The sequence below is a fragment of the Aethina tumida genome, chromosome 1, assembly GCF_024364675.1.
Source record: "Aethina tumida isolate Nest 87 chromosome 1, icAetTumi1.1, whole genome shotgun sequence".
Taxonomy (NCBI): domain Eukaryota; kingdom Metazoa; phylum Arthropoda; class Insecta; order Coleoptera; family Nitidulidae; genus Aethina; species Aethina tumida.
The window spans coordinates 8558084-8572050 of record NC_065435.1 but is presented as its reverse complement, the minus strand read 5'-3'; the positions used below and the strand labels follow the sequence as shown (position 1 = coordinate 8572050).

At 27.4% G+C, this 13967-nt stretch overlaps 1 protein-coding gene across 1 annotated transcript; it reads left to right on the top strand.

The window, feature by feature from the left end:
• Positions 1 to 12: 12 nt before the first annotated feature.
• LOC109596303 (ras-related protein Rap-2c) lies at positions 13 to 2589 on the top strand. Its single transcript, XM_020011818.2, has one exon. It carries the CDS (start codon positions 214 to 216, stop codon positions 757 to 759), a length of 546 nt encoding a protein of 181 aa, XP_019867377.2. The 5' UTR covers positions 13 to 213; the 3' UTR covers positions 760 to 2589.
• The last annotated feature ends 11378 nt before the right edge of the window (positions 2590 to 13967 follow it).

Here is a 13967-nt window from a genome sequence, read left to right as displayed (position 1 = left end):
TACCTCCTCGTGGTTTTACGTTTGTGAATATAGCATTCCGAGATCAACTGTGCTCTAAGATGGCGAAAATAGTTTGACTGTTATTGAAATGGATATAAATAATCAGATTAGTGACAATATCAAGATCAAATACCGTCCAGTGAATGTGGTGTTGTGCAAATTTGGACTGTATAGTGATTAGTTGAAGTGCAGTAGACAAAAACAAATTGAACAATGCGTGAATTTAAAGTAGTTGTCCTTGGTTCGGGTGGGGTTGGGAAAAGTGCTCTCACGGTACAATTTGTTTCCGGATGTTTCATGGAAAAATACGACCCGACGATAGAGGATTTCTACCGAAAAGAAATCGAAGTGGATAACTCTCCCTGCGTGCTGGAGATCTTGGACACAGCAGGTACAGAACAATTCGCCAGCATGCGCGACCTCTACATCAAGAATGGACAGGGGTTCGTGGTGGTATACAGCCTAACCAACCACCAAACCTTCCAAGACATCCGACCCATGAAAGAACTCATCACCAGGGTGAAGGGTACCGAAAGGGTGCCCATATTACTAGTCGCAAACAAAGTGGATTTGGAGCATCAGCGCGAGGTGGAATCGACGGAAGGACACAATTTATCGCAAACATGGGGTTGCCCGTTCATCGAAGCAAGTGCTAAGAATAGAACCAACGTGAACGAAGTGTTTGCCGAAATTGTTCGCGAGATGAACGTTAGCCCCGAAAAACAAAAGAAAAATTATTGTTGCTGTACTGTGCTCTAATACCTACCTGGCAGCGGCGGAAGCAGCAGCAGCAGCAGACCTCCTAGCTACTTTTCTACTCTTCCTCATTTTTCTCAACTTCTAAAGGGAACAATCACGACTTGAATTGCTTTGTTGTGTTGAACTGTGAGCTGCGGAACAGGACTGATTTCTGAACGAGACTGTGTAAGACACTTTAGCGCCAATCAAGTGGATGTTATTTGTAAATGCTCATTTTCTAGTATACTTCTTACTTCAATGGCTTAGAACCGCACAATATCTATATTTTTATACATTGAACAAAAAAAATCTTCGTAAAATGATGCATACATATTTTATTTACTAGTATTTTAAAGTGATTCATATCTACAAGTTCCATCACCGAGGTTACTTTTTCATTCATTCAGTCCCCAAATTTCACCACCTACGTTCAATTATCACCTCAGACCACTATTTATTCACCTCAACAATTCGTTTGTTTACAAACAAAACAGTCGCCTTTTTTTTTCGTCAGAAATTGAATGCAACAGTATCTCCAAATTTGTAGCCGAAATCGTCAAACACCCCGGATCCAGTCACGAAAACCACCACGAAATTAATTCAATTATGTTACCTACAATGCAACAGTGATACAGGACCCATGATCTATTCAATTCAAAACATCACGGCTCTGCAGATGTTCGTTACCAAGTTCCAGTCACTTCTCCAAAAAAGAAAAAACCGCATTTACATTGTACTCTCGCCCGTTTAATACTCGGCAGTTCACGTCCAATTCAATGTACAAAGTTCTTCCACGTCTTCATCAAATGTCCACCTTCAAGCCTGCACACAATATCAAAAACCAAAAAAAATCACGTATAATGTTGTGGCTTAGTGGTTGTGTGTGTTTAAATTGATGGACCTCCCCCGCCCATGACCAATTTATTATTTTTTGATTCGAATTTGCTGATGCTAAACACCGTTGTTTAGAGGATTTTTACTTAGTTAATTTTGTTAGTGTTTTAACCGTGTAACGTTGTAATTGTCGTTTCAAGGATGCACAAATAAATAATAACGGCTAAGCCACATCAATTATCATCGAAACCACCGATATTTCTAATTGCTCAGCTTGATTTGGAACATTTGACGGAGATTTTCGCCCTAAACAACTCGATGCCGTTTACTGTGTTTCAAAGCTTTAACATGATTTTTTATATGATGATTGTTCTGCGACATTGTAAATTGACTCTGAACCATGAGGAGAACTTTTGTATGATGCAAAAAGTATAAAGTCTGACGAATATTGCTCAACAACTTGTATATTGGGGGTAAATGGACCTTTGAGACAGTTTTTTTTTTAAGATGGAAGTGGTGGAAATATTTGTTTGATGATTTTTTATGCAAGTGATAGTTACTGAGAGCTTTAGAGAAAATGAAGACCTTGACCTTGTATAATTGATAGTGCCTGATGTAGTGAAATTGCGATAACCGCATGGTTGGTACTATTTAACGGCCTAAATATGAAAAAACATCAGTCCCTCTTTTATTTATTATTGATAAATGTGTCAGGCCAACTTGTAAAGTCAAATTGTAGTGGGTCTGGATAAATATCATCTCCTAAAGTTTTTTTTTTTTTGTAATTACCTATGTGAGTTTATATATGTATATATTATATTATAACATAATTTTATCAAAGATCTGTGTTTTGTAAAATAAAACATTCTTCAATCAAAAGTGATGTGTGGAAGATGTGTGCTTGAGTAATAGACTAATAATACATGTTTTTGTAAGTAAATCAAATAGAATGTGTGTTTGTTCGAGAGCCAAAAAGGATTTGTGATATATACGTATTATAATAAAAAAATCTGTGGATCCCATTGTTTCATTTTCTGGTCCAACTATTTTTAGAACTTCAGGTAATTTTGATTTAATTAAATTATGCCAACCAAAGATTTCCTCAAATCACTTTTAAGTAGTTGTTTACAAACTGCATTTAGCACTGATTTATCTTCGGGGTTATAAATAACCCGGTACTAACCGATTTTTTAAAAATAAACACCGACGTGCAACAGGTGAAGCTAGAGAGATAAGTATGATTCTCCTTTTTTAACTTGTGTTATAAACCGTCTGTTGAAATCTATGTTTATTTATTTTACGATAAAAATTACGATGATTTTTTTTTTTTTTTTTGTAGTTTTGAGTTCAGAAATAATTGTACCGGGGCTGCTCAAAACTGATTAATCGAATATTTGCGTTAAAATTTAGACCGTAAGAATTTATTTTATTTCAATTAAACCTTGATAAATTATGTTTGTGTTTTCGCATGGAACGAATTATTTGAAAACTGCCATTTACTCACCACCTACAAGTATTTGCGAAAATTATCACCTTTCTATTTATCCACTTTCAGTTTTGTAACATCTGCCAAATATGTATGTTTATAAATATTGCCACGTTTCTCTCTAAATCCACATTTGTCTATTATTATCAAATGTAAATGTAATTGATGATTATTGTGCCCCTTCGTTTTTGTTGACTTGATTTAATTTTTGGAATTAGATGCTAATACAATTTTTTTTATACAATTATAGTTACACATTTCTTCTAAATTCTAAAAATATTAATATGTGAAAAATGTGGGAAATATTTAACATAATTAGAAATTAATTAAAAAAATATTATAATTGGATAATTAAATATGAATTATCAAAATATTAGGTACAGATAATTTACGTTTTTGGTTCATGTTTACTTCAATATTACAAAATTTTTGTGTTCATATATTATTTGAGTGGTTCTTTCTCTTTATTTTGACCCCAATTTGTATTTTAAACATTTTTTTGGTTAAAAATGGTATATTCAAGTACTATTGGCAACGCAAATGTGCTTCAAAAATAAGCTTAAAGGGATAGAAGCTGTTGCTTGGAGGAGATGCTTTAAGTGATGAAGTCAGCATTGAAAATGAACAGCGTCAAGGTTTTGTGTTCATATATTATTTGAGTGATTCTTTCTCTTTATTTTGACCCCAACTTGTATTTTAAACATTTTTGTGGTTAAAAATGGTGTATTCAAGTACTATAGGCAATGCAAATGTGCTTCAAAAATCAGCTTAAAGGGATAGAAGCTGTTGCTTGGAAAAGATGCTTTAAGTGATGAAGTCAGCATTGAAAATGAGTAACGTCAAGGTCGTCTGGAAGCAATATCTCGTGCAAATTCTCATCCAACGTGTTTGGAAATGTGCAAGTCATTAATCTGTGATGAATCAAGCATTAGAAAGAGGCTTCGTGCAATGAATTTCATCAAAAAATTAGACAGACGATTCCTCATAAATTAAATTAATAATTTTCTCTTTGCACGTGACGCAATACTGATCATATTGTCATATACTTTGAAGAGGGGACAATTCTGGCCAGTTTAGATAAGTTGTTGAAGCTGAACCAGACGGGATAGTTCTTAAAGGACAAGTATTAACCCAAGAGGGATTCTCTTGACTGTGTGGTCGACTGTTCGAGGAATTTTGCATTTTGATTACTTACCAAAGGGCCAAACCATCAATGTTTCTATCTACTACTCTTAAATTCATAAAAAAACTTACTAAAAAATCTCTCTTAGTCGATAGAAAAGGCGTACCGCTTCTTTCTGACAACCCAAGTCACCAACTCTGCCACCATATTGTCCAGACTTTTATCCATTTGTTTATTATTCATGTTTGTCATTTTTTTCTATTAATCCTAAAGAGGGGGTCAAAACTACTCAGAATTATAAATATATTTTGGTAAATTACTTCTGGCACCTAATATTTATCTGTAACTTTGAATTAATATTGTTTATGATATTGAAAAAACAATTTATATAAAAAATTTATTTATAAAAATTATATTTAAGTAGTAAAATTAAGTTTAAAGTAGTAAAAGTAGAATAATATGTAACGGAAGTCAATAAAACTAGAAGGAAACAATGAAATAAATAATTATCGATAAGAAAATGTGAAATCAATGGAAAAAACTCAATAAAACTAGACTAAAATATATTCATTAAACACGCAAGTGCAGTAGAAGCGTGTAAAAAAATCTGTAGATGAAACAAAACTGAAACGTCACAGCACAACGGAAAACAGCAATTGTGAATATAATAATAATGACAATTAATTGGCATCTGCGCCACGTTTTTTCGGCATTTAAGTGACACACAAAGAGTCGGAACAACAACATGCCAACTGAGTTTGATGATGATCGTCGTCGTCTTCGTGGCCGAGTCGAACGTTTGTTGGAAGTAAAATGTTCGAAATCATCAAATTAACCGACTGGCACAGTCTAATGTATTACGTTAAACAAATTTGTCATGTTTTCGACGTCGTTATTTCAAGGACGCGGGCAAATTACTAAACCGCAATGCATCAATAATTAAATTCGTACGACTATTGCTCGTGAGGTTCTTTGTTCAGTTTTTAACGCTACTTCATCAGTTTTCGGCTTGGGTTCCGTTCTTTTCTCTAATTCGAGTGAACTTGAATGGGCAACAGGTGAACGATTTTCGGGGACCTTCGTCTCTACCTGTGATCACCTTAACGGGCATGAAAAAAAAAAAAGAAATCAGAAACGGTTTGTTGAAAAGTTCGTTATAAAACGCATACTAATTAAGTAGACAAAAAAATGAGATACGCCTTATCTGCGCACTTCGCAGAAACTTTAGGTCACACAGGAGTTATTGTTCAAACTGTGAACAGAAATTTAATGGTGGACGTTGAAAAAAAAACTGATAGGCGGAATTTTGAGTTTTTTAAATTATGTTATGGGATGGATATTCTTTTTTAGCTGTGAAATAATATTTCTATAATTTTGTTAACTTAATTAATTCTTAAAACTTCAACATAAAAACCAACCCAGGAATTATTGTTAAAATTATGAACGGAAATTCAATGTTGGTCATCAAAAAATATTTACTAAAATTAAAATTTATTAATATTAATATACAGTGGTGGTCATTATTATAGTAACCTTTTAAAATGTTATTAAATATTTTAGCCATAACTTTTTTATTCAATGTGTACTGTTCAAATAATATTAATTTAGTATTGTTGCTTTATACAGTATTATAAAATCTACTATATTCTTAATCTATAAAATGTTACATATATTTTTTTGACTTTAGATGGACATAAATGTAACAAATTTAATTTTGAAAGGAATTTTTAATGAATAAGTCGGTGTTATTTAATTTAACATTAACACTTCATATAATATCTTTTTTGTTTTATAATTTCGGCCCATCTCTTTCAAGCTTCTTAAATATCTGTCACAATTTTGGATAGTTTTCATGTTGAAATACATATATTAAAAGCATCATTTCATCAATATATTGAGGCCTATTGTTGTTTAATATATCCCCGTACATAAATCAGTCCAAGGGGGTCTATGCCAGAAGAATGGAAGCATCTCCATAGCATAATTGAACCGCCACCATGTTTCACTGTGGGTATAACCAACTTTTTGTGTAGTTTTGTCCCTATAAATGTATAACATAAGCAGAAACATCATTTTATAAATTAAATTTATACTTGTCACTAAAAACTACTCGTCCCCACCGGTCTTTGGTCCAGTGAATGTGATCATAAGTAAGTCAGAACTGGACTTTCTCATTTTTAGTAGAAAACAGGGTTCATCTTTAGTTCTGGGGTCAAACGAACCCCCATCCACTAACCACCTCACAGTCCTTGAACTAATTTCAGCAAGTCCCATTTCCTCCAGGTTGGCTTTAATTTCACTTGACGATAAGATTGGATTATTTTTTGACATTCCAATTATCCAGTTATCGATTTTCTTTCAAGTTTTATAATAAACAAAAGACCGCCAGTAAATAATCGATTTAAATTCACAGAGAGCAATGAAAGAGTTGTTATAATTTTGTCCACTGAAAAATGAAAAAGTAGGCAATTTTTTAAAGAATAAAAATAGTTTCATCAGTTGTATGGCAGACACAACAATAAACATTATAGGTAATAACATTCAACTCAAACAATACGACTCACATTTTTAATATATTTTAATAAGTTGCTATAATTATGGCCACTACCGTATGTAATAACTAAATTTAATGGTGAAACAAACCAAAATTATAGTTCTAAAATCTCTAAAAATGTTAAAATTTATATATATTATAAAAACTTATTTTGATAACACTTTAAATAGTATGAAAAGGAATATTGATAAGAGGGTAAATCAAAAATAATTGATAATTATTATCATATCATTATATAAATACGTATGTAATTGTTTATTTGATTTATATAAGACAATATTTTAATAATATTATTATATATTTATAAGTTCATTAATTGTTATGAGTTTTGTCACAAGTATGAATAGAAATTTAATGTTGAACTTCTGAAAACACATATAGGACATTTTTTTACTCTCAAATAAATTATAAGGCTTTGAAATAATCACTAAATATACTAAAAACTTAATAACACAGTAAATAGTAATAAAAGCTAAATTAATGAAGGACAAACAAATACATATTTTAATAATATTATTATATATTTATAAGTTCATTAATTGTTATGAGTTTTGTCACAAGTATGAATAGAAATTTAATGTTGAACTTCTGAAAACACATATAGGACATTTTTTTACTCTCAAATAAATTATAAGGCTTTGAAATAATCACTAAATATACTAAAAACTTAATAACACAGTAAATAGTAATAAAAGCTAAATTAATGAAGGACAAACAAATACATATTTTAATAATATTATTATATATTTATAAGTTCATTAATTGTTATGAGTTTTGTCACAAGTATGAATAGAAATTTAATGTTGAACTTCTGAAAACACATATAGGACATTTTTTTACTCTCAAATAAATTATAAGGCTTTGAAATAATCACTAAATATACTAAAAACTTAATAACACAGTAAATAGTAATAAAAGCTAAATTAATGAAGGACAAACAAATAATGTCTAATGATTATTATCATAGTTGATTAATGTGAGATAAAATATGCATTTAATTGTTCATATAATATCAAAAAATCAGTTCCAAATAAGATAACACATAAATTAACGTTCTAGAATGCAACAATACAATAATTTATTGATTAAATTGTACAATGTATTAACAACATTTTTCAAAGACAAACAAACAAACGAAAAAAAAGTGAAACTTTAAAGAACAACCGGTCCAACAAACAACAAAGTGGCAAATATAAAATTTTAGAAACTGGGTAGACGTTGTTAAAAATGCGATTAGACAATGCGTATGTTTAAAATTCATTTATTGCCACATTTCACCCGAATACGTGCTTCTGTATGGCAACGTCCTTGACGATGAAGTTCCCATTGTGTGCCACGATGGCCCGTAGGGTTTCTGACCAATTACCTAGAAACAGACCTACCGGCTGACGTCACACCTAACATTATTTACGACCTTTTTACGGACTTCTGTGAAGTTTCCTAAAAATCGACTGAAAATGAGTGACGAGTGAGTGAGTGAGTACCTTCCAATCGGTGCTGGTTACCATCGATTGCGTTATGGATCCGAGAGAGAGAAAGTCGCCCGATTGGCTTTTTTTTATGTTATTATTATTATTTAACGCTAGCGTCAATTGCGCGGAGACGTTCGCGATCAAAATGAATATATTAATTTTATTGCCGGATGAGTCATAAGTTTATTCACCAGTTCTCGGTGCAAATTGGTTTCTCAATTTCTTCACAATTCGTGTTTACATTTCGGATTCCTTTTATGCATAATGAATCACTTGATCGAGAAAAAATTCTTGTTAGAACATGTGCATTGAATTATTGAAATTGTTCGGGAGTGTACGGGGACCACTGTGAAAGTTAACAGGTGTACCACAAATGTATACACATTTTTTTTCACTTAAATCGTTTTCTATTAAATAATTAATTATTTTTTTCTTAATTGGAACATCCGTTCGTAAGAGGAACATTTTGGATGTTCGTCGTGGCTTTTTGATTAACTGCTTAAGAGTGGATGAAAAATGTCAAACCATTAAAAAAAAAAGATTTAATATTTTAACATAGATTTATTAAAAATATTTTTTCATTTATTTAGGGGATTTGATATTCAGAATTTATAAGAAAGGAAATTTAAAATCTTATTTATCTTTAATTTTTTTTATTAATATAGGAAAATATTATTCAGTATCAATTACAAAAAATTACAATAAAAATATATTAAATATAATAATTAATTATATATTTAATTATAATATTAAAAAACTAATTAAATATACATTTTAATATATTTTATAATAATTTGAAATAAAAAGATAAAATATTATCATCAGTTACTGTGTAATTCCTAATAAATATTTCATTATAGTTAATTAATTATATTTTATTTACTTTTTTAAACATTTGGTGATATGATAAATGATATTAATTATTTTCATATATTCTAAATATAAAAATCTGATTCACTTCATAGTTATTTTAACTCTAAATAAATAATATAAATCTTTCCCATAAAATCATTTATTCAAAAATATGTTTATGTATATTAATTATTTTAAATATTTAAGTCTGATTAATTTAATTAATAAAATAAAAATTAGTTTTAAATCACTTAACAATTTTATTTTAGTGATTCAAATAATTATAATCACTATTTTCCTTCTTATATAAAATTGCAATTTTAGTTGTTAATTGTTTATTAAAAAAGCTGATTAACATAAGTAGAATTAAATAAATGTAAAGAAGATGAACTCATTATTCTATTTAAAATTTTAATTTAAAATATTTACAATAACATTTGACTATATTTTAATTTCCTACAATAATTTTATATTGTTATATTAATTATTTTATAAATATATTTTACTTTTAAAACATTTAACACTTTTATATTAGTGATTTAATTAATTATAATAATTATTTTCTTCATATTCATAAGTTATTAAGTATAAAATTGCAATTTTAGTTGTTAATTGTTAAGTAAAACAGCTGATTAACATAAATAATACTAATAAAAACGTTTATTCAAAAGTACATGTATTAATAAGTCGACATAAATGTGAAGAAGATAAAAAATATCAGACATATTGTAATTTTTTAAAACGAAAAATAAATCATTAAGATCATTATTTAACTTAAAATATTAATTTAAAATATCAACAATCATATTTCCTAAAATAATTTTATATTTGTAATTTTATTATTTATATTATTTTTAAATATTTTAAATACAAAAATCTGATTAATTTTATATTTATAATATAAAAATTACTCATAGAAATATTTATAAAAAATGTTTTAATAAAAATATATTAATTTTAATACTTTTTATTAGTGATTTAATTAATTATAATAATTATTTTCTTCATATTCATAAGATATTATAAATATAAAATACAGTTTCAGCTGTTGATTGTTAATGGAAGAAATTGATTAACATAAACATTTATACAAAAGTAAATGTATTGATAAATATAATAATAAACAGACTTACATAAATGTGAAGAAGATAAAAATGTCAGACATATTGTAAATTTTTTAAAATGAAAAATAAATCATTAGGCTCATTATTTAATTTAAAATATCAACAATCATATTTGAGCACATTTTAATTTCCTAAAATAATTTTATGTTGATTGATTATATTAATTATTTTTAAATATAAAAACTATTTATAGATATATTTGTATAAAAATATGTTTTAATAAAATATTTTAGTTTTAAAATACTTTTTATTAGTGATTTAATTAATTATAAAAATTATTTTCCTTCATATTCATAAGATATTAAGTATAAAATTGCAATTTTAGTTTTTAATTGTTAATTAAAGAAGCTAATTAATATAAATAATACTAATGAAAACATGTATACAAAATATATGTATTTATAAATAGACTTAAATAAATGTAAATTAGATGGAAAATGTCAGACATTATTTAATATGAAAAATAAATTATTGAACTCATTATTTAACTTAAAATTTTAATTTAAAATATCTTCAATAATATTTGAGCACATTTTAATTTACTACAATAATTTTATATTGTTGATTTAATAATTTGTTAATTATTTTTAAATTTTTAAAATATAAAAATCTAATCCATTTTATATTTAGTTTAATTGGGAATTGTCAATATAAAAACTGCTCATAGAAATATTTATACAAAAATCTTTTAATAATAATATATTAATTTTAAAGCTCTTAACACTTTTATATACATATTAATAAATAAATATATAAATGCGAAGAAGTCAAAAATGTCAGACATATTGTAAATTATTAAACATGAAAAATAAATTATTTAACTCATTATTTAATTGAAAATATTAACAACTGTATTCGAACACTTAATTTCCTATAATAATTTTATATTGATGATTTAATAATTTATTATATTTATTTTTAATTTAATATTTTAAAAATCTATTATTTTAATTATGAATTGATAATACAAAAACTACTCATAGAAACATTAATATTAAATATGCTTTAATAAAAAAAATCAAATGTTAAAGTCAAATTTATAAAGTGTGACCCAAAATAGGATGGAAATAAATCATTAAATTTAAATCATGTGTTTATTTTTAATTTTGCAAATGAACAAATATCGAGATAAGAAATTAATCTTAAACATCCTGTCGTATGTAAAAAAAAATGGTTTATAACCTTTAGCCTCATAAAATCCATATTTATTTTTACATTTTTAAGTTAAAGAATATTCTTAACAAACAAGCACTTACATGCATAAACTAAATTTCTTTTGCTAATCCAAATGATTAAATTAATGAAATCCGAAACATAAATAAGTTTTAATTCTTTCACCACACGGGATATTGGCAGTTAAAACTATTAGTGACGATGATTTACACCATCGATAATAATAATATGTAAAAAAAAATCGAAAGCCAAGACGCGAAGTACGTTTCGAATTATAACCGATTAACGGTAAATCCGACAGAAAGTGTAAAATATGAATTTACGTGATCATTTTAAATATAAGATAAGGCAGACTTTTAAATTTAGTTTCAACAATTAACTATTCAATGGCTGTCGCATCCTGTTTCTTTTTCCTATTACTACGTTTAGTTATTCCGAATTGTGCATAATTAATTTTAACTGCGGCACGGTGCGTGTCCATAGGCTAGGTGTACGTTTTGTTTGGGTGCTGGGCAAAAATTTTGATCGATGAAACACGAAAAAGTAATTGCTTAAGGTTTAAATTAACACAAATAACTTTTTTGTTAAGAAAAAGTCGTCCTCAGTCTTGACCTCCACTTCAGAATTAAACCGTTTGCTGAGTAAAAAATTGGACAATGAGAAAAATAAATGAATAATAGTCACATGGAGAAATATCTGTGCCACGTGGTGGAGGAGGTTGAATATTTGGAACTTCCTTTGAGTCTCTAATACGGCATGTGGTCTTGTGTTGTGACAGAAAAGTGGAATATCTTTTTTATTGACTGAAGAAGCTCGTCTTTGAGTAAGTTTTTTATGAACTTGGTCAATTTGTGGGCAGTAGACACTTACCTTGATCGTTTGGCCTTTTGGTGGGTAGTCAGTATGTAAAATTTCACGTGCAGTCTTCAAAATCTTTCTTGTTTAAGGAAACTTAAAATAAACTTTAGAAATTTTCATTTGTCTTGATAAAAGTGTACGTTTAAATATCCATATTAGTGTCAGTTATGTTTGATAACAGCAATACTGCAATATAATTGTTTATTAGTGGGTTTAGTTAGGTATTTATTAATATATGGAAAAAATTCAAGGGTCAAGAGCAACTATAAAATAAAACAACCTTACGTACATTCTTTAGATTCTTTAGATTTTTTTCTTTAGATTCTTTAGGTTCTTTAGATTATTTAGATTCTTTGGATTCCTTAAATTCTTTAGTTTCTTTAGATTCTTTAGATTTTTTAGATTCTTCAGATTCTTTAGATTCTTTAGATTCTTTAGATTCTTTAGATTCTTTAGATTTTTTAGATTCTTTAGATTCTTTAGATTCTTTAGATTCTTTAGATTCTTTAGATTCTTTAGATTCTTTAGATTCTTTAGATTCTTTAGATTCTTTAGATTCTTTAGATTCTTTAGATTCTTTAGATTCTTTAGATTCTTTAGATTCTTTAGATTCTTTAGATTCTTTAGATTCTTTAGATTCTTTAGATTCTTTAGATTCTTTAGATTCTTTAGATTCTTTAGATTCTTTAGATTCTTTAGATTCTTTAGATTCTTTAGATTCTTTAGATTCTTTAGATTCTTTAGATTCTTTAGATTCTTTAGATTCTTTAGATTCTTTAGATTCTTTAGATTCTTTAGATTCTTTAGATTCTTTAGATTCTTTAGATTCTTTAGATTCTTTAGATTCTTTAGATTCTTTAGATTCTTTAGATTCTTTAGATTCTTTAGATTCTTTAGATTCTTTAGATTCTTTAGATTCTTTAGATTCTTTAGATTCTTTAGATTCTTTAGATTCTTTAGATTCTTTAGATTCTTTAGATTCTTTAGATTCTTTAGATTCTTTAGATTCTTTAGATTCTTTAGATTCTTTAGATTCTTTAGATTCTTTAGATTCTTTAGATTCTTTAGATTCTTTAGATTCTTTAGATTCTTTAGATTCTTTAGATTCTTTAGATTCTTTAGATTCTTTAGATTCTTTAGATTCTTTAGATTCTTTAGATTCTTTAGATTCTTTAGATTCTTTAGATTCTTTAGATTCTTTAGATTCTTTAGATTCTTTAGATTCTTTAGATTCTTTAGATTCTTTAGATTCTTTAGATTCTTTAGATTCTTTAGATTCTTTAGATTCTTTAGATTCTTTAGATTCTTTAGATTCTTTAGATTCTTTAGATTCTTTAGATTCTTTAGATTCTTTAGATTCTTTAGATTCTTTAGATTCTTTAGATTCTTTAGATTCTTTAGATTCTTTAGATTCTTTAGATTGTTTCTTTAGATTCTTTCTTTAGATTCTTTCTTTAGATTCTTTCTTTAGATTCTTTCTTTAGATTCTTTCTTTAGATTCTTTCTTTAGATTCTTTCTTTAGATTCTTTTTTTAGATTCTTTTTTTAGATTCTTTTTTTAGATTCTTTCTTTAGATTCTTTCTTTAGATTCTTTCTTTAGATTCTTTCTTTAGATTCTTTCTTTAGATTCTTTCTTTAGATTCTTTCTTTAGATTCTTTCTTTAGATTCTTTCTTTAGATTCTTTCTTTAGATTCTTTCTTTAGATTCTTTCTTTAGATTCTTTCTTTAGATTCTTTCTTTAGATTCTTTCT

Coding starts and splice junctions, on each gene's coding strand:
- LOC109596303 (XM_020011818.2), top strand. CDS start 214: ATGCGTGAATTTAAAGTAGTTGTCCTTGGTTCGGGTGGGGTTGGGAAA.